This window comes from Urtica dioica, chromosome 2, assembly GCF_054948205.1.
Source record: "Urtica dioica subsp. dioica isolate 48M chromosome 2, U.dioica_male_clone48M_v1_H2, whole genome shotgun sequence".
NCBI classification, from domain to species: Eukaryota; Viridiplantae; Streptophyta; class Magnoliopsida; order Rosales; family Urticaceae; genus Urtica; species Urtica dioica.
Genome location: NC_142757.1, coordinates 42,798,983 through 42,820,641, shown reverse-complemented (window position 1 = coordinate 42,820,641; position 21,659 = coordinate 42,798,983). Strand labels below are relative to the sequence as shown.

General features: G+C 42.9%; 1 protein-coding gene across 1 annotated transcript; it reads right to left on the bottom strand.

The window, feature by feature from the left end:
• Nucleotides 1–19,139: 19,139 nt before the first annotated feature.
• On the bottom strand, nucleotides 19,140–21,333 carry LOC149404827 (transcription factor MYC2-like). The gene has a single exon (XM_089606324.1). It carries the CDS (start codon nucleotides 21,151–21,153, stop codon nucleotides 19,387–19,389), a length of 1,767 nt encoding a protein of 588 aa, XP_089462450.1. The 5' UTR covers nucleotides 21,154–21,333; the 3' UTR covers nucleotides 19,140–19,386.
• Between the last annotated feature and the right edge of the window lie 326 nt (nucleotides 21,334–21,659).

Below are 21,659 nucleotides of genomic sequence, written 5' to 3'. Positions count from 1 at the left end.
AGATTGACGAATCAAATGAATAAGAAAAAATAGAGATTTTGTTTGTTTATTCGGATTTGTGGAAACTTCGATTACCAGGTTCATAATCCCTTAAGTGGCTCTGATAGGATGGATAAAGATACTCGTAATAATTATTTAACTGGTTACACAATAACTTATGCAACTTGGTTGCAATATCTTTCGCATTAGTGATAAAGTACTTTTACAAATAAGTTATTAATTGTTTAGTAACTTCGGAATATCATTGAGATTTAAATGAGCTTGTATAAGAGCAATTTAAATCAGCCCACAAGACTGCCCTAAAGGGCTTGTGATAGCATGTACGACAATGTACACTGGCCTTTCATTTGTTTCATCAAAGCTCAATAAGATTAGGACTTTTCTCAAATAGGAAATAAATAATATATATATTAAATATGTATTGATTTGGTAACTATTTAATGTAGTAATTATTTATAAGTACATAGAGATATTTGCACAGTTTGACATAACTTTGCTTTTAAAAAAAGTGCATTTAAATTCAGCTTTTGAAAAAAGGCTGCTTTTCTCAAAAGCTACGAAAATCTTGATTTTAAATTTTCTTCTATATTCTGAAAAAAGCACTTTTCAACTTTTGCTAAAAACTATTTTTACCAAACACTTTAAAACTGTTTGGCTTTTAGAAAAAAAACTATAATCAGGTTTAATAAGCTAGGCAAAACACAACCATTCTCTACTATTCTATTTACAGAATAGTATATCTTATTGTGAGAAACAAATAATATATTAATTGTGTTATTTATTGAGAATATCATGGAAATATTCTATATTATTCAGTTACTTGAATAATATATTCTAATATGATAAGTAAATAAATATTAGATATGATTTAAATATTTTATTTATTAAAGTATCTTGAAGATCTTTGGTGTGTTCTATTTATAAAATAAATATATCATATTAAATAGAATAAGATCAAATCAAGTAAGTTCATATTCTATTTTGGGTATGCTAGAAGCTATAAAAGGGGGCTTGGAGTAGAGGAAAATTCGCCCAACGCAGCTCAATTCCACTCTTGGAATTCGTGCAGTTCCGTCTCCATAGTGTGGATTTTTTTCCTTTTTCCTGTAGTTGAGAAATTCGTCCATATTCTATTTTGGGTAAGCTAGAAGCTATAAAAGGGGGCTTGGAGTAGAGGAAAATTCGCCCAACGCAGCTCAATTCCACTCCTGGAATTCGTGCATTTCCGTCTCCATAGTGTGGATTTTTTTCCTTTTTCCTGTAGTTGAGAAATTCGTCCATACCACCTCCCAAAGAAATAAAGAATTATATTGACACTTCCTTGGAATAATTATGAATGAAGAATTGGACCATACCTTGGTCTCTATCCTTCCGGAGAATTATTTCGTGTTTAATACATAGGAGTCCTAACTAACCCTTTATATATGTAATTTATCCACCAACTCGTATTGGAGCGATTGTTCGTGACTGATATCAACCTTATTTCTCAACAATTGATTTTAGAGCGATTGTTCGTGTTTGATACCAACTTATTTTTCAAACAATGGTCTCAAACAAACCCTTCGAGCTTGCTTTGAGAAATTATCCACCGTGATCACCTCTCTTGGCTTCCTTTCTAGACAACATGATTCCTCATATTTTTTTCTAAAGCGTACAAGTATAGGTTGTATCCCTCTGTTATTGTATGTTTATGATATAATTATCACCAGTGATGATTATGATGAGATTGAATGATAGAATTATGACTTTGCTTAGTGCTTTGATATGAAATATCTGGAGCTGTTGCGTTACTTTATAGGTATAGAGGTGGCCTTCTCATCGAAGAGCTACCTTTTATCTCAGTCAAAGTATACAGCAGATCGTTTTTAGCGCGCTCGTCTCAGTGACAACAAGACTGTTGACATTCCTCTGGAAACCAATGTTCGGTACTCTCCATCTAACTGGTCTACTTTGCCCTATCCTAGCCTGTCCCGCATGATGGTTAAGAGCTTGAGTTATTTCATAGTTACTAGTTCTGACATTGCGCATGTTGTACATGTTGTAAGTCATTTGCATGCTCCTACCACAGTATATTGGGCTGTCGTTCTTCGCATTATCATGAACCTCTGGGGTACTCAATTTCAGAGTCTAATGTTTCCTTCTTCATTTTCTTTAGACTTGCACGCCTACTCTGATGTCGATTGGGTTGGCGATCCTACATATAGCTAGTCCACCACTAGATTATGTGTCTCCCTTGGGGACTCTCTCATCTCGTGGAAGAGCAAGAAACATGATGTCATTTCTCGCTCTTCCATCGAAGCTGAGTATCACTCTATAGCCTCGGCTACATGTAAGATTAATTGGTTACGCTGGTTACTTGCTGATCTGGGGGTTACTCTTCATTATCCTACGCCGTTATACTGTGATAATAAGAGTTTCATTCAGATTGTTCATAATTCAGTATTTCATGAGAGAATTAAGCATCTTGAGATTGATTGTCATGTCACTCACCATCATTTACAGCTTGGTACGATCGCATTGCCTTATGTTCCGTCTGATCTTTAGATTGATGATTTGTTCAAAAAGGCTCATTCCATTTCACGCTTCCGTTTCTTAGCTGATAAACTCTCAATGCTTATCGTTGTATCATTGAGGATATTTTAACGATAATCTGATCATCACAATATTGTAAAGACATTTTAATCTTTTTCTTGTCTTTGGTTGTATTAGTTTATATACTTTCAGAATATTGTATTTTCTTGATTACGTTATTTATCAACATTCTCGAAACTCATAAATTATCAAATTAAATGCAATGTAGATCTTTGAGGTCACATTTAAGGATTAAAGTATCAGATCTGATATCGGGGTTTTGCAAATTCTGTTAACACCAATATTCCATATACATCACAACCACGAAAAATGAGTAAAAAATCTAACATGAATGTTAGAAAAAATGACCAATCATTACTCAAACCAATCCAGTAATAATCAATAATCACTCAAGAATTTCAATTAGAGCAAGTAATATTAAACTCAGATTTTTAGCATTCAAGCAAAAAAAGAAAAAAAAAAAACAAGAGCTAACTTCTGAGTTAACAATATTTTTGCCAGAGATCTTGTCATACCTTCTGTCGCGACATCTGTCGCTTCTGGTAGTACTCTAAAGGTTGCTCCACTTTCTGAAGAAGTTCAGAGTGACATTCTCAAGGGGCTTTCTGAAGAAGTAGTTGTCCTCAAAGAAATCATCGAGACTTCCTCTCGAAGGAAGGCCATATGTGAAAGGCTTATCAAGGTAATGACTCCTTCTCTAGCCACAGATGGTGCCTTCTCTTCTCAGCCGAGCCAGGCCGGAAGTCCTGTTGTCAATGGTAATGATGAAGATGAAGAGGATGATGATGTCAGTGACTCTGAGGGTTATGTAGATCAAGGCAATGATGATTCTACCGAGAATCTCACCCTCTATTCTGTTTTATATGTGGTATGTAACCGCTTGTCCTATGGTTTTTATTTTCTTTTGGTGTGTGATCTGTTTGAAACATCCTGACTGCTTTTAGTGTTCAACTTTCTCTACTACTCTGGTATGTACTTGTTCAGACTATGTTTATGTACAGATTGTGGTATGTTGTTTATCTGCTGTTTTAGTTATCATCTCCATGCTCAAGTTGTTTTGGTTCCTCCCCTAGTCTTGGTCCTTCTTTGCCTTTGGTATGTTTTTTAGGCAATCAGGGGGAGAAGTAGTCTCGTGGTCATTTATTTTGACTTGTTTTGCTCATGATGATGCCCGACTGAGAACTACTCTGGAAGTGCTTGCCTAAAAAATAGCCAAAGGGAGAGATTGTTGGTACGTTCTAGGGCTTTATTTTTTAACGTAAGTTGTAAGGAAAGATGTCGGTCGGTGTGCTCCAGCTTTTGTTGAGACATCCTTCCTCTTGTGCGCAGACTGTTATTCAACAAGTTTCCGGTTTTGCCAGATTGCTTCGCTGGTGACTTTATTAAATGATCTTCTTGTGTATGGGTAAGGAAACGTTAAATTTACTTCCAGAGTTGTGTGACTGCTATGAAAGCCTTGCACTACCCCCTTAGCATTTTTTACGTTTTTGACAAAACAATTAAGGTTCCTAGACGTGCAAGATCGGCGGATTGGGAAACTAGTTGGATTGTTTTGAGCGGTGTTATTCACCAAATACTATTCCAGAAGATTGAGTGTTTGAGTGATTTGGGTTATGTATTTACGTGATTGAAGATTCACGTGTGTTGAAGACTGAAGTCGTCCAAGCATATGTGTGTGCTTGAAGAGTGGAATTGAGAGGGGTCTCAAATTCAGGGGGAGTCCCTGCACTTGGTATTCACTTGTGCTAATAGTTTCTAAGGCTTTGATTTGTTATTGTAATCATATAAGACCTTGCTTGTACTATTGACTACGTGATAGTGAATTCTTTTTCACTGGCTGTAAGCCCCCAGATGTAGGTGACGTTGCACTGAACTGGGTAACCATATTGTCTGTCTTCTCTTTATCGCACTTATTGTTGTCTATCCATTATTTCTATGTCTAAGCAAGTTGTCGGACACATTGTCTATACATTGTGTGCGACATCTTGTCTTTCTAACTAAACAGAATTACATATGTTACTCTTCCAGTTGCTCCGATGGAATACTTATGTTTTTGTATAAAATATTGTACTGGTCACAATATCTCTTCGATTTAGCCAGCTAGTTAAGATGAGTTACCGTCTATTTACATGTTTAGTTCATAATGTGTAATTGGTAGGAGGTTGTACAATTATACTTAAGAGTCTGTTTAAAACTCCGAAAATGTGTGAGGAAACAAATGAGAATCCGTTGTGTTTTTGTCGCTTCGTTTGAATTGAGAAAAATTTGATTTTTATAATTTCAAAATATAATAAATTTTTTTGATTTTCTCATGCATTCTCTCTATTATTTTTTTTCTTTCAAATTTTCATTTTTTCACATTTTTTGAGATTCATACGGACCTTAACGATTTCGTGATTATAACAAATAATGTAACGTAATTAAATGAATCTCATATGTTGAATTCACTGTGGAGTAAATATTTGTTGTATTGCTTTATGTTTTTATTATATAGAATTTAGGACGCGCGAAATTTTTTTATTTGTTTTTTCACATTTTTTGCTCATTTTTCATTTTATTTTTACATTGTTTTTACTCTCAAGATTTACAAATCACTCTCTTTTGAATTTATTTTTGCAAATTAATCCCCTAATCTAGATTCTGCTTCGTCCTTGACTATGAGCAAGTATCTATTTCTAGTTAATTTACAAAGAAGTTGAAAAAGTAAATCGCGTGTATATCTACGGTAGTTTTCTTTTATGAGTTGAGAATAGTATTAATGTCAAAGTTATGGGTGAATATTTAACCAGTGGGAGATAGACTCGCTAACAGACTTTATGTCATTTTTATCCTCCTTACAAATTAGGTCATTTTGCTTTATTTTTTTATTATTAAATCCTAGATGTCATTATTTTATGACTCTAAACAAACATAGTTGTTTATTTTGTACTTCAATAAGACTATTGTATTTAGTGCCGCGACGGATCAATATTTTCTTTTTTAAGAGAGACAAAGAACTTTCAATATCAAAATTTAACATATCGGCTATAAAAATATCCGGAAAAAAAAAAAAAAAAAAAAAATTGATGGTTCATATATAATCAAGTGTATTTCGTGTCCGAATCTTTAACAAAAGTAGCAAGAGTATGTGCTAACCAATTACAAGTTCGAAAAGCAAAAATAAAAATAAAACTTGGAACAATATATACTTTATAATATCCTCCTTGATGGCTGTTTGACAATATGTTTCGATATTACTAAATATGTTGAAAAGATATTTGAGATCATCAAACAGGCATAGAGTAAAAGAAACTATTTTTTTTTTTGAGGAAGCGTGGTCGGCGCCACGAAATATCATAGAAGCCCTCACGTATGGCGGAGGAAAACCGTGGTTACAAAGATAAGAATGAAACAGAAACCAACGGTAAAGAAACAAACAAACTCAAACAACAAGGGCCCTAGGAGGCCGTGCGGGACCTCAACTCGCGATCATCGGCCCGAATGGCCTCCTCCGAACAAGGCGGGACTAAACCCAGCCAGGTCGAAGACGAGCGATGATTAACCGCATAGCGCGCTAGGTTATGAGCTGCAACATTACAAAGACGAGAAATATGCATAATGCTAAAAACCTCGAGCTCCCGCACCTCTCTGAAGATGCGGTGCAAGATCGTCCCAAGCTCTATCGCAGGCGTCGCGCCCTCGTCGATCAACCTCACCACCCCCAAGCAGTCAGATTGGATCTCCGATCTCCTGCCACCGACGCTGCGAACTAGCTCTATGCCACGGAGGACAGCATACGCTTCCGCAAGCTGGGGGGAGAACCCCGTAGCCCGGAAAAGCGTCTGCGAGGCGATCACCTCTCGGGTGTGTTCTCGAACTATACAACCGACACCGAAGCCTCCACGGTCGCGAGCAAGCGCCGCGTCGACATTAATCGAGAGGGTCCCGTCCCTAGGGCGTCTATCTGGGGGTCGTAGTCGCCCTCGTGCTCGGCTGGGTCTCTCCAACCATAGCAGCTCTGTACTCCTCGAGGAAGTTCACCGTCCACTGGATAAGCTGTGGCTGGCTCCAAGCAGATCTCCCGGCTAAGACATTGTTCCTGTGGTTCCAAAGTTCCCAAATAATAGTAATGAAAAGCTCATGGAAACGAACCTCCAGGGTCTCCGTCGCTCTGAGGATAGCGTCGAAAACATCGCCATCTCTGAAAGGTGGAAGAATATGGCCGAAGCCCACCTCTTTCCAAACTCTCCTGCTCCACCTGCAACCCCAAAACGCGTGGAAAACAGTCCCTCTCGCCTCCTGACAGACAGGGCAGCTGTCATCAGAGGTGATCATCTTCTTGGCTTAGACTGCTCTGGCCGGGAGCTGGCCTAAACAGACTCCCCAACAGAAGAGTTTCACCTTAGGAGGAACTCTCAGCTGCCAGAACTTCGTCCACCACTTCTCCATCACCGTCGGATCTGAGGAGCTGGCGATCGGAGTACTGGCTCTCGCCATTGCGACACGAAAGCCGCTCTTGACGGAGTACTCTCCGTTCTCAGTGAAATGCCAGCAACGCACGTCAGGAGTACCATCACCACCACATGGAATGCTCAGGATAGCCGCAGCGTCCTCCTCCCCGAACATCGCTGTAATAAGATCGACGTCCCAGCTACCGTCGAAACGCATAAGCTCAGCAACCCGCATATCGGGGGGAATCCAAGGGGGATCAATCCAGGTGGCAGGTCTGTCCCTCGGAACCCAACTATCGACCATGACCAACACAGACTCTCACCCTTTCAGCCCCCTCTCGTCGTAACCTAGTCTCAGAAAGAAAGATAAAATCGGGACTATGGTCGCGAACGTGAGCAAGGAGGGCTGACCTCGTCCCGGGGTTACCCAACCCCTGGACGTTCCAAATAACGCATATCATCGCGTTCGGCGGCCCTCGCTCACGAGGGGCGCCGCTCTCTCATCAGTAACTACTAAGGTTGAATCCAGTGAACTAGAAACTTCCAAAGTACGAGTATCAGAAAATATGTCTCCCCTTCCTAGGTCATGTGTGGCAGAAAAAATGTCTCTATCCCCTAGATCATGGGTATCGGAAAAAGAGTCTCTAACCTCTACGGCTGGTGTAGCTGAAAGTAAGTCTATGTGTCCTATATCGAACTGTAATAAAAGAGTAGGAGATGAGGAGGGTGGACTTACCAAAGAGTCCGTCGAGGCATGAAGGTGGGAGCTTGAGGTTCTAGGCGGGAGACTCCCTGAGAGGCGCACCATTTTCTTCAGGTTTCCCGTTCTGCCACGATCGCACTCTACAAATCCCACGTGATCATCTCCACCTGGACCCGCTAAAATCAAACTCATCTCTGTCCTCTTATCCAGAGTATGAAGCTTTCTCTTGCCCAATTGCCTATCTGGCCCGAGAGAGGGGAGATCATCAAGAGGTTTCCCTTCCTAGGTTTTATGAGGCCCAGCGGGAATGATCTGATTGCATAGTCCATGGCCCACAGAGTCCAGGCCCACCAGGCAGTTTCCCTGAAGCCCAGCCGAGAGGGATTGAGGTAGAGGAGCCAATTGGATGGCCTGGCCCAGATCGCTTGAGATTTGGGATGTAGAAAATGGGCTTGGGCCGGCATTAGGGTTAAAAGCATGAGGAGCCCTCAAACCCTTAACATGGGTAGCGGCCGAAGGTACAGAGACAGCTTTTCCCGAAATAGGGGAGGCAGATCCAGGAGCAGACGAAAGGTAGGTTGGATCGACGCTAGTTCGGCTCGCGGCTCTGTCGCGACTAACCCTCTGGCTCCTGGTTTTCGGTTTTCGGGCAGGGCGTCGGGCTGACGCTGTGTCAGGAGCCATTGGGGTTTCATCGGGCCTCGCAACCTCAGGATCTTTCCTCTCCGGCGAGGTGGGGACAACCGGCGCCGGGGTAGCCGGGGACAGAGAAGAGGAGCGACGCGGGATCGAAGCACCAGGAACGCCTTTGTTGTCTGTCGGGAGGGGGGCTATCGGGATCGCCGGAGAAGAAACCGCCGACAGATCTGGAGATCTCGCTGGCAGGTCAGACTTCGCCGAAGAATGGGATGGCGTCCCCAATTCCGAGGTAACGCATCTCTTATGGATCTTTACAATCACAGGGGTTTCCACCGCCATGGGGGTCGACTCCGATGCAGATTCTGACGTCGGAGGTCTCGAAGCGGTCGGGTGCCTCGTGGCTGTCGGAGTATTCATCGCAGGTTGGTCGTGAGGCTGAGCCTGGGTAGCAGTCGGGGTTCTCGTCGGCTGCGTAGCTTGAGGGTCTGATTGAGCTGGGTGCCCGGTCGGAAACCTTCACTAGTACAATTAATAGCATCAGGTGCGACAAAAGTCGCACCTGAAAGCATCCGTGTCGCACCAGAAAGTATCATCAGGTGCGACTTTAGATGCGACAAAGTCGCATCTGAAAGTGCGCACCTGATGATTTTAGGTGCGACTTGTCGCACCTGAAAGTCATCACTATCAGGTGCGACATTTTAGGTGCGACTAGTCGCACCAAACGTCGTACCTAAATATCCTCCAAAATAAGTTATTAAAGCGGGAGTTATAGTATCAGATGCGACTAGTCGCATCTGATACCTTCGCGGGAAAAGTATCAGATGCGACTCGTCGCATCTGATAGTAATTCCCCGCGAAATATTTGGCGGGTTACAGAAAAGTATCAGATGCGACTAGTCGCATCTGATTGTCTGTAGTTTTTTTTTTAAAATGCTGCAGCCTATTAAATATATAAAAATTATAATTTAAAAAATTAATTAAATAATCTTTTTGTTAAATTAAATAAATAATTTGAATAATATTAATTAGAATAATTATATAAATAATTTAATAGAAATTCTAATATTAAATTCATAAAATTTGATAATTTACGTTCAATAAATTAAAAAAATTACAATTTATTCTTTTTGTTTCCCTTTTTCATTCGGAGTCTGCCAATTCTGGAATGCACGGCCTCCTCTTCCGCCAGATCTTGCTCGTGCGCCTTGGCGGCCTGATGCGCTGCCGCTCGAACGATGTCGCTGAAATTCTACCGAACCTGGCGTCTGATCAGCATTTGGCATTGAAGCGGATGGCGGCGTCTGAACATTCGGCATTGAAGTGGATGCCGGCGTCTGAACATTCGGCATTGAAGCTGATGGCGGCGTCGTCCCAGGGTGCATCATCGCGGGGGATGTCTGCATGGGAGACGGATGCTGCTGTGTGTAGGCAAAAAACTGTCGCTGAAACGCCTCCATCTGAGCTTGTTGTGCGGCCAACGCTGCTTGTAGCTCGCTAATCACTGGATCTGGAACGCGCGTCGATGAAGAACCTAAGGACGAGCTGTCGTCCTGAGCCTGAGCCAAGAGATACGAGGATCTCGGGATCGAGAGACCTATCCCGACATACCAATCTCAACGTTGCCCGAGAACAGTATCCATCGTGTACTGCTCCGCCTGGTCTATGTCAAACGTTTGGCCTGACTCCGCTGCTTGTCGCTGCATATATATCCTCGACTTGAGTCATAATTCGCGCCTTCAAACATATGTTAAAAAAATTATTAAGATTATCGAAACTTGATTATTAAGTAATTAACACAAGTAACTTACAAATGCTTGTTGCGCCCAAGCTGTCGTCCAATTGCCTTGATCATCTTGATGTTTTTTCTCCCACGTGTTTAACGCCGAGGCCAAAGTCCCATCTTCCCTACTGTGCAGTTCTTATGAAAATATGAGTAATGTATTTATTGCAAAAAAAAATATTACAAAATTAGAATAAACTTACGTTCAAATGTCGATGAGCCAAAAAAGAAATCGACCCTTGTGTGGACTTCGTTTTCTTGTTCTTTGAATTGTCTCTGTTGCGAGTAGACTTTTTCTGCACATATTAAATTGCGTTATAATTCGATTTCATAGAAGATAACATAATTTTTTGAATTATACATTACCTTCCAATCGTCAGTTGCGAACTCCTCTATCACCTTTTCCCAATCGTCTTTTTGATATCCTTTTGGGATTTCTTTCTTGTCGACATTCATTTGCCCACAACATTTTCCTAAGAAAGTCCCTGATAATCTAGACTTTTGGTTGCGCCTCATACGCTTTGCATCGCGAATGATAGTCTGGTCAATCTGATGACGATAGCAATCCGCCGGAAGCAGCTCCTCGGTCTCATCATCCTTGTACACGAAAGAGTACTCGGAATGAAGTGCGCTCAGAATATTGCCCAACATCTGGGGCGTCACTTCGTTCTAATCACGAAGTGTGACCGGGATATGGACTTTCACCAAAGCGCCGACGCGGTTGTTGAATACTCCTACCTTTTTTATTGTTTTTCTTACGTCCTGGTAGAAAGTTTGGTTGATTGGGTCATACCTAACAACTTTCGCACCGGGTACCCCAAGCGTTGCTTTTGCCGAAGTAGACCCGGTTGTTGGTCCCCTTGTTTTCTTAGGACCTTGGGAACCCGGTGTCTCTAGCGGAGACTCGTCTCCACCTGCTCCTGAACGGTGTAGCGGAGACTCATCTCCACCTGCTCCACCTGCATCTGACATCCTGTAAGATGTGAACAATATTAGTAAATAAATATTAGTTTTCTGTTTAAAAAAAACGTGGACGGCACCACGGATTTTATTATTAACAAACCTCACATATGGCGGAGGAAAACCGTGGTTACATTATATAGTAAATAAACATACAAAAAAGTATTAATCATTCATCATCATCTATGCCTATAATGTTAATATCATCTTCTATATCGACATCAACATCTTCTCCCTTAAAAACGACATGTCTCTCATTTTCATCATCGTCTTCTTCATCATCGTCAACGACAGTCACTAACTCAGCTTCATCGATTTCGTGTCGATGATTCAAACGCTCGATGTTTGACAACTCTATAGTCAATGGGATCGAGGCTGAGTTGGAGGGGTCAACTTCAGGAATGTCCCAAATCCCTCGATGATTGCATTCCTGGACGATTTCCTAGTCGCCGCCTTTAATAAGATCTTCGATGTAAAAAACTTGTTTGACTTTAGTCGCGAGTACGTACGGCTCCTCTTTAAACCACTGTTTCGCAGTATAAGCACTCGTTTCTCCAGTAGTCTTATCGGTGTGCACTAGTCGGTTTGCATGATACTTGTCACCGTACCAAATACATTTGAACAATATAACACTACAGTTATGCCTATAGTTCACGACGATGACGTCTTCCATTCGACCATAGTAAGTGAAATCATCCACAAGTACACATACACCGCTATTTTGAGTGACTCGTTGATTATCGCGACGACGAGTGATGAACTTCACGCCATTTACAAAGCAGCTCGGATATTGATAGGCGACTTGAAGGGAACCGATAGAAAGCGAATAGAGCTCGTCAGACACGTCAGAACCACTAGCTTTCATATCAAAAATCTTATTACCAAAGAAAGCATTGATTAGCACTTGTGCGTTTATCAAAAAATTGCATTGATATTGTGTTATTACCTTCTTCTCAAACCAAATTTTGAACCTCTTTCTATGCTCCGCTTCAATATCGCGAACTCCAGATTCGCTCAAGAGATCCAAATGCTCGCTGTTATTAAAAACATTACTTCAATAGCAATATATAAAAAAGAATGAATTGAAACACATTCCCAACGATAATTTACGTCAAATATGGATCCACTTCAGGACAGTTGGTATAGATGTACCACTCCGCGTTCTCTTTCTGTTCATCGTCTAATACTATCGGTTTCATCATCCCATAAGGCACACACATCTCGGATCGAAAAATAGAGAGCTCTCGCACTTGAACTTCATCTACACTTTTTTTTATCTTCAAGATACCTTGCAACGAACGTTAGAGCTTCTTCTACAACATAAGTTTCCGCAATAGAGCCTTCTGGTCTAGCTCTATTTTTGACAAAATGTTTTAACGTCCCAAGGTATCTCTCAAATGGGTACATCCACCGCATATGCACCGGGCCGCCATACAACGCTTCATCTGGTAGATGAATCGCCACGTGAATCATGATCGTGAAAAAAGCTGGTGGAAATATCATCTCAAGCTTACCAAGATCTCGATGATAGACTCTTGCGCATTTTCAAGATCTTCTACTCTCAAGGTTCTCAAACTTATCAGCTTGAAAAAGTTGCAAAGCTCGGAGATCGTCTGATGTATTTCTTTTGGCACAAAAGGACGAATACCAACAGCCAACAACCTCTGCAAGATCACGTGGCAATCATGCGACTTCAAACCTGTGAGCTTTCCATCAGCAGTCACATTTTTCTTCAAATTCCCAGCGACCCCATCTGGAAATTTGACAGATTGGAGGAACTCGGTAAATCGCTGCCTCTGAACAAGGGTTAAGGTGTACGATGCTCGCGGTTTGCACCACGAATCCCATTGTTTTTTCAAGTGGAGAGCGGTCTTGATGCCCAAGTCCATCAAATCAAACCTCGCCTTATCTGTGTCGTAGTTCTTCTTTTCTAAGCTGAGCAAGGTTCCGAGAAGATTCTCGCACACGTTCTTCTCTATGTGCATGAAGTCCATGTTATGCTTCAACTCCAAATCTGACCAGTACGGCAACTCGTAAAAGATGCTTTTCTTGGCCCAATTTAGTTCGCACTCGGCTCGCTTTCGTTTTCTTCCCACGGAGCCAGCATGTTTGCCAGTTGTCGTGCAAGAGACACTAGCCGACTGAGCGAGTATGTCTTGCGGAGTCAACTTCTCGGGTTTACTGCGTTTCTCGTGGCGATCCTTGTAGTGATCGGTGCTTTTTATCAATCGGTGACGCATACGCAAGAATCGACGATGGTCGTAGTAGACGATCCTGTTTCTGACTTTCAAAGACGGCGTGTCAAGGTTGCACGTCGTGCAAGCGAGATACCCTTAGCCACTCCATCCCGATAAATAGGATCGAGCTGGAAAATCGTTAATCGTCCAAAGTAACGCGGCACGCAATCGAAACACTTCATCGTTGGCGCCATCTCGAACGCGGAATCTGGTCTCCCACAGTTCTTTCAGCTCTTCGACAATTGGCTCATGCATAACCAAGGCGGCAAGTTGTACGCAGTTAGTACCACAGGCCACATGCTGTACGATAAACTCATTTCTCCGAACGGATTGAATCCATCCACAGCTAGTCCAAGCCGCACGTTTCGAGGCTCTGCAGCAAAGCCTGGGTATCTCTCGTCCAGGTTTTTCCACGTCGTACCATCCGCAGGATGTCGTAGAACACCAACTTCCCTGACGCGATCTCTTTCGTGCCACTGCATCAAAAGCGACGTGTGTCGAGACGCGTACAACCGCTTCAATCTATCTTTCAGGGGAAAATATCGCAAAATCTTTTGCGGTATCATTTTCCCAGTTGGCTTCCATCTGCTCTCGTTGCATACTGGGTACACGTCGATTTCCGCGAGATCTTTTCGAAATAGGACACAATCGTTAATACACGCATCGATCATCTCGTATCCCATGCCAAAACGCTTCAGCTTCGCCTTTGCCTCGTAATGCTTCTCCGGAATTCGATTACCAGATGGATGAGACTTCTTCAAGAGCTGCAAGAGTTCTGTAAAAGACTTGTTCGTACAATGGTTCGTGACTTTGAGGTGCCTCAACGAAACCAAGAACGACAAAGAAGAAAACTCTTTGCATCCAGGGTACAATTCTGCTTCCAACTCGGCGAAGAGGTCTTCCACTTGCTCCTCTGCACGCACCTCGCTCTGGGTCGGCTCCGTAGCATCGTCGAAATCCTCGTGATCCCTGATATCCTCCACAGCACCGTGCAATCCTCCTATTCCTCTATGATCTGTTCCTCCGATGGAATCTTCTTCATGAGGAAGGACGACACGCTCGAGCTCGCCGTGATGATACCATTTTGTGTAGCCTGGGGTAAACCCCTTGTTCAGCAAATGATTCCTGACAACCCCGATGTCGTGCCATCTCACGTTGTTGCAAGGTTTGCAAGGACACCGATATTTTCCATTTTCGTTAGGGAATCTTCTTGCAGCGCGAATAAACTCGTTAACACCGGTTTTGTACTACAATGTCACCTGATTATTCTCCGTGATCCAATCTCTACTTGGATTGGACATTTCGCTGAATGAGAGCGAGAAATGAAAGTTTGGAAGAGTTATTGATAAAGGACGACGGAGAACAAAATGAAAGAGAGATTATGAATTCTATGTTATTTTGAGCTCGGATGGAATAAGTTGGGAGTTTTTAAACTAATTAATTCGAAACTCTACCGAAATTTCGGCAAAGTTTCCCCTATTATACTGACAAACCAAAAACCTGCAAAATTATTTAAAAACATACACAAACCATCCAGAACTATCCTATAAATTAGCTCAGCCCTAAACCGAACCTCCGTGGTTCGATCACAACATTTATACATGAAAAATCGAAATAAACAAAATATCACAAACTATCAAAACATGTCACAAACTATCAAAGCATGTCACAAAACTATTTTTCTTATTTAAATTACAATTTCATTACATGTTAAATCAACTACACAAACTTATCACAAATTAATTAACTAATTATAAACTAAGCAACATAAATGTAATTATTAAACTAATTACAATTTCTAGGTAATAATTTACTTACAATTAATCTAAATTAATTAAAACCAAAAAATTTAAAATGTCACAAACTATATATCAAAACATGTCAAAAAACAATTAAAACTTAATTTTAACCTAATATAAACAAATCACATTATTAAACATGTGACATTATCATATTAATACTAACTAATTTACAATCAATTTAAAATTTTAACCTAAACTAATAGAATTATTAAACTTAACCAAATTACTAATTAAACATGTTAAATTAATTATCAAATCAATACTAATTAAGTTACACATTAAATTAAACTAATCCAATTAAAATTACTTAACACAATATATAATACTATAATTAGTAACACATTTAACTAAACATATATGCAATATACAAACACACACATATATATATATATATACATATATTATTACACATATATTCATATATGAATTAGTAATTAATATATATATATATATATATGTATATATACTTAAACAGGAAAAAAAATAAAAACACTAACCTTGCGTCGGAGATTCAGCAGAGACGGTGAGGTCCGGTGGCTGAGGCGCTGTCGGAGATGGAGCAGGGACAGCGGAGATGGTGAGGTCCGGTGGCGGAGCTGGACAAAAACAGAGCAAAATTGTCGTGAGAGAAAGAGAGAGCCAGAGATAGAGTGAGAGAGAGAGAGATAGAGAGATAACCTGGTGGCCGGAGCAGGGACGGTGGCAGTGGTGATTGGCGAGGTCCGGTGGCCGGATGAGGCGGAGGTCCGGTGGCCGGGTACGAGGCAGAGGACCAGAGACGCACGGGTACGTGGCTGTGAGGCGGGTACGGGTACGTGGCTATGAGAGAGAGCGAGGCAGAGAGGGAGCGAGGCAGAGAGGGAGTAAGAGAGAGAAATACCGAGTGAGAGAGAGAGAGGCAGTGGTGACTCGGAAGCAGCGGGGCCGGGGCTGAGCGCACGACGAGACGGCGGAGACGGTGGCGGAGCTCCGGCTGATGAAACATAGAAAATTATTGAGAGAAAGAGAGAGCCAGAGATAGAGTGAGTGAGAGAGAGATAGAGAGATAGATAACCTGAGGATGTCGATCGGAGCGGGAACTTGTGGTGGTCCGGTGGCCGGCTGAGAGGCAGCGGAACCTGAGACGGGCGCTTGTGGTGGTCGGCGAAGTGTTCTTTGGCGAAGGAATAATCGGAGAAGAGAGGGACGGAAGAATAGTCGGCTAATGAGGACGGAGAAGAGAAGTTCGCAGAGAGGAAGAGAGAAAAACGAGTTTACAAAAAAAAAAAAGTTTCAGCGGCTGTGGAGAAGAAGAGTCGACCTGGGTTTTTAAACAAAACCCTAATAATCAGGTGCGACAGAATCGCACCTGATGATTCTTCAGGTGCGACTAGTCGCATCTGATAATTCTCCAGGTGCGACTAGTCGCACCGGATTATAATAATAAAAAAAAAATTTCATTCGCCACGTCAGATTAATGAAATAAAAGAGGGGGAGATGAGGACCGCCTAAAAATTTAAAACTATCTGATGCGACACAGTCGCACCTGAAAGTTTCATCATATTTTCAGGTGCGACTAGTCGCATCGGATTGTCAAAATCAAAAGACAATTTGAGCGAATTTTTTCGGCTTCTGATTGACTATCAGATGCGACTAGTCGCATCTAAAAGTTATTTAGATGCGACTTTTAGATGCGACTAGTCGCATCTGATAGTCTTGCACATCAAAAAATCAATTTTGTAGTAGTGCTTGACGTAGACGGGGGGGCCTTCGGGGGGTGAGCTTTGTCACGAACCTTATTTTTCTGAGAGTCTGGCCCTCTCAAACCTTTTGGCAATGAGGCGTCATAGCCTTTGAACGTCCATAAAGAGTCAACAAGTCTGTTAGGAGGCACACCCCTGAGCCAAGCCCCGAACCTTGGCTTATCTCCTTCCTTAGGGCGTTCTCCCGAGCATTCAAGCTCGCCATGTCCGATCTTGCCACAGACATAGCAAAAGTCCTGAAGCTTTTCGTACTTAAAACCCACCCAAGTTTTTGAGGCGCCAGAACCGAGCTGGACAAAAATACCTGTCTTCAATGGTTTGCTGAGGTCGATAATGACACGAACTCTGATAAAATCACCGTTGATGAACCCGTCTTTATCTTTCTCGACGGAGATCACTCTTCCTATTTTAATTCCCAGGACCTCACCCATTTTGACTGACCTATTACTTTCAGGAAGACCATGAAGTTGGACCCAAAATTGGACGAAACGGAAGAAGTCAACCGGGTTGGTCTCAGTCACCGGGTCACGCAAAGCCAGCAAGGATCGGTCGAAGTTCCAGGGACTTGAGTCAAGCACTCTTTTCTTATCAGAAGCCTTGCCAAATCTGAAGGTAAAAGTTCCGTTGCTATCCTCCGATATCGAGAGAGCACCCTTCGGTTTCCAAACTTTGGTCAAGACAGCCCGGAAGGCTCCTCTGTTGAAAGATTTTGATCGCAGCAGCTTACCATAAAGACAGGTAGAGAGGTCTGGATTCGCAGCCGAGAGGTCGTCATCTTCGAAGACCACCACGTTCTCGTCATCTTCGTCGTCCACTCCCAATTCTGACCAACGTTCGCACAAGTCATCCATAGTTCGCCGAAGAACGGGGATGAGGCGAAAACTCCAACTATCCTTTAGAAAGGAACGCAGAGGAGAGTTTCTAGCAAGGGGAGGTAACCACTCCTAGGAACTGAATTTCCGGTGAACGGAAAGAATGGAAGTGGATTCCAGAGTATCAGAGACTTGTACGGAGAGCAAACCCTTTTTATTTATTTGTTAGCATCGATATGTTTTTGTTTTTTGTTTGATTATAAAAGAAACTATTTAGTAAAATACTAATTTTAAATTATAAAAAAATAGTGCGCATACTGTTTTTTTTTTGGTAAATTATTGATGTCAAAAGTCAAAACAATCAAATGTTCCATTACATGTCAAATTGCTTTGCCTTTGCTTCACTCACTCAGACTATGGGATGGGTGAAAGAAATTTGAGACCCCACTCAGCTTAATATGCGAACAACCACGTTTTTAATACTTTCATTTTCATATTTGTTTTCTTTTTACAATTTGTAAAATCGTTATAGCGATTAATGGAATCTGGGGTCTCTTCAAAAGACGAGTCGTGTTCAGTACATCAAGTAATAGCTCTCTCTTTGGATGCTGTGCCACAAAACTCTAACTACTTGCATTTCATCACGTGTCATTTTCTTTGGCAGAAAACAGCTAAAAATAATTGATATATGCTTGAGCGAGCTCTCTTTTATCGTTGATATATATATATATATATATATATATATATATATATTAGCATTACTTTAGACATTATATATATAAGTTTTTAGCTGTCTAATTATTTATAATTTTTAATGCAAATTGTTTTGTACATCTCATAAACATGAAACGTTCATGAAATAAAAAAAATATTATAGAAGTGAAATTTATTAATATGTCAAAATAAAAGCATTAGCTAACATTTTGAATACTGAAGAATATTCTAGAAAAAAAAAACAATGCATTTAATGATAATCATGTCTATTTCCTTCTATTGCCTGGCTTAGATTTCTCTTTTGAGTTATCCTTCCCCGTCTTTCTTAACATGATCCTTGGTGTTTTTTCACTAGCTTTGTCATTATCGGACAAAGCTCGAAAATGATTGACATGAGCAACCAGTAAATAACCAAGTGCCTAATAACATACCCAAAATTTCAGGTGTCTAATAACAACTCTTAAATGTACATCTGTGATACATAAATAAACAGTTAGCCTAACTAATTGCACAATAAAAATCCAATTAGTTGATCATTAAATTCCGAAGAAAAAAACAGAGAGTATTTTTCTACACATTAATTCATGACATGATATCTGAAAGATCATTAAATGTTGTTACCCAGTCAATCAAGGTTCAAGAATCATAATCTGAAGTAAAATATATCCACTCTTTTTCTCTTCTTCCGGCTTTAATGAAAGAAGAAAACATTTGACGAAATGATGATATATCAGAGCAAAAAACGAAACCGATTTTAACGGCTTCTTTTTTATTTTCTTTACATATTCTTGCGCACACACACACTAGCTAGCTACACAGATTGGGAAAAAGCTGAACTGAACTACTAATAAAAATTACATACAGATTACAGATACAGTACAGGTAAAGCATCATCATCATTCTGTCTAAAATCTCAAACAATGCGCGCTCTCAAGATCACAGCAAAATAGACATATACTATATACGCAGAGAAAATCAGGCGAGCTTGGCCATTAGGGCGTGCCGGAGCTGGTCCTGCGTGTAGAGGCGGCTTCCCATCCGCACCGTTGACTGTTGGATCATGAGATCTTTGACGACGGAGACGCTGGCGTGGTGGACTTCGAGGTCGAGGTCCTTGAGAGCGGCCATGAGAAGCGCCGCCGGGTGGTTCTTCTTCCCGCACTGGATGCGAATCATGGCGTCCCAGCCGATGATCTTGACCTCCACCTCCACCTCCGAGAGCCGCCCGGAGTCGGGGGCGTGGGCCCCGCCGGGGGACGAGGACTCGCGGGCGGCGCTGAGCTGGCGGGAGAGGTCCTCGCGGTCGGACTCGGCGGAGGTGAGCTTGGACTTGAGCTCGTTGATGTACGAGATGGCATCCCCGAGGAGGGAGGCCTTGTCCATCTTCGAGACATTGGGGACGACGGCGCGGAGGGCGTAGAATCTCTGGTTCAGCTTCTCCCTCCTCTGCCGCTCTGCTTCCACGTGGTTCAGCGGCTCTTCTCGCCCGTTCGCCGGCTTTCTCCCGCGCTTTCTCGGCCGCTTCTCCGGCTCGGCGGCAGCGGCGGCGGGCTCGCCTCGCACCACCGACGCTTCGAGGTCCGAGTGGTCTGAATCAATGGTGGTCACGTTCCCCGGGGCCGAGGTGAAAGAGAGCATCCCTTCTTCGCGGACCGACACGCTGGCCTTGTTGTTGTTCCGCTTCTGAAGGCCGTTTGTCTCTTCCGTCGCGGCGGCGGCGGCGGTGGCTCCGGGGACGGGCCTCATCTTGCTCTCGCCGAAGTTGAGGATCTCTCCGGATTCGGGTTTGGGGGCGTGAGGAGAAGAATTGGCCTTCTTTGTGGCTTCCAGGGCGAAATTGAGCTCGCGGGTGAAGAGGCTCTGCGTGGTCGTCTTCTGGGTGTCGGTGATGTTGGAGCTCGGGGCGGCGGAGGCTTTGGCCTCGACGGGCTCGCTGAGCCACATGGCGGAGGGATCGTGGTCGCCGTTCTGGTCGGTGGCCCACGAGGTCGACTCGACGCCGGCGGAGGTGAAGTTGAAGAGGATTCGGACCTTGTTGGTGAGATCGGCGCTGGGGGAGAGGAGCTCGGTGGAGCCGAGCTCCACGACGCCGTTCTCCGAGGGGATGCAGACGATGGTCTGGATCCCGAACACGTGGCCCTGTTTGGCGCGCTCGCAGGAGGCGGCGGCGATCTTCTCGGCGCCGGAGATCCAGATCGGGGATGAGGTGTAGAAGGCCTGGCCCGGGAGGCCTCCGCCGTTGACGAAGGACTGAGTCATGGAGATGAGGAAGAACCACTCGGTGTCGGTGACCTCTTCGTCGACGGCGGCGGCCTCGTCGGCGGAGGAGGAGGCGGCGCCGGAGATGAGGGAGTTGAGCTCTCTCAGGACCTTCTTGCGGTGCTCTTGCTCGTCGGGGGATCGGGCGGCGCGTGGGCGGGACGCGGCGGAGTCGTCGCCCTTGTAGTAGCCGTCGCCCCAGCCGAGGACGGAGGCGCCGGAGTAGTCGTACGACGACTGCCAGAAGATGGCGTAGGTCCAAGATTGCTGACGTGAGCCGTCGATTATCGCCTGAAGTCGGTGCTGGAGAGACTCCTGATTTAGAAACGGAGCCGCCGCGGCGGACGAGGATTGCGGCGGCGGAGCTGGGGGTGGGGCCCAGAACGAGGACAGGTCCGAGGTCGTCATGAACGCCTCCATCATCGCCGCGTTGTCGTCGGACCACAGGTTCATGTTTGTCGGAGCTATTCGGTACTCAGTCATCAAAATTGGCGGCGCAGCGATTTAGGAAATTGGGTTTATTTTGTTTTCGTGAGAGAGAGAGAGAGAGATGCGATGGGATGAGATTTTGGGTTGAGTGCGTGTGAAATGTGTGTTTATTATTATCATTATTTTTATGAGAGAGAGAGTGTGTGTGTGTGTGTGTTTGTGTGTGAGTGCGGTTTCTACGAAGCATGTGGGTCTCGGACACGATTTAATTAGGGAAGCGAAGGGAAAGACGAGACAAGCAAAAAAAAAAAAAAAAAAAATCAAAAATCAAAAAGCGGCTATCTCCACTATTTACTGTTATGTCTCTTTATGAAAAAAAAAAAAATACTTTTACCTTATTTTTCCTTCAATTTTGTAATTAAAAAATATAAAAAAAATAGTGAAAAAGAAACATATTGGTGAAGCTAAGAGGAGGGAAATGTCATTACTTAACAACTTAACTTAACATCGAATTATTCCCAGCCAGGTACTAGTTTGTGTGTGATTATTGTGGGTAGTTT

Bases quoted from the DNA above. Each gene is read 5' to 3' on its own strand.
- LOC149404827 (XM_089606324.1), bottom strand. From the start codon at position 21,153: ATGACTGAGTACCGAATAGCTCCGACAAACATGAACCTGTGGTCCGAC.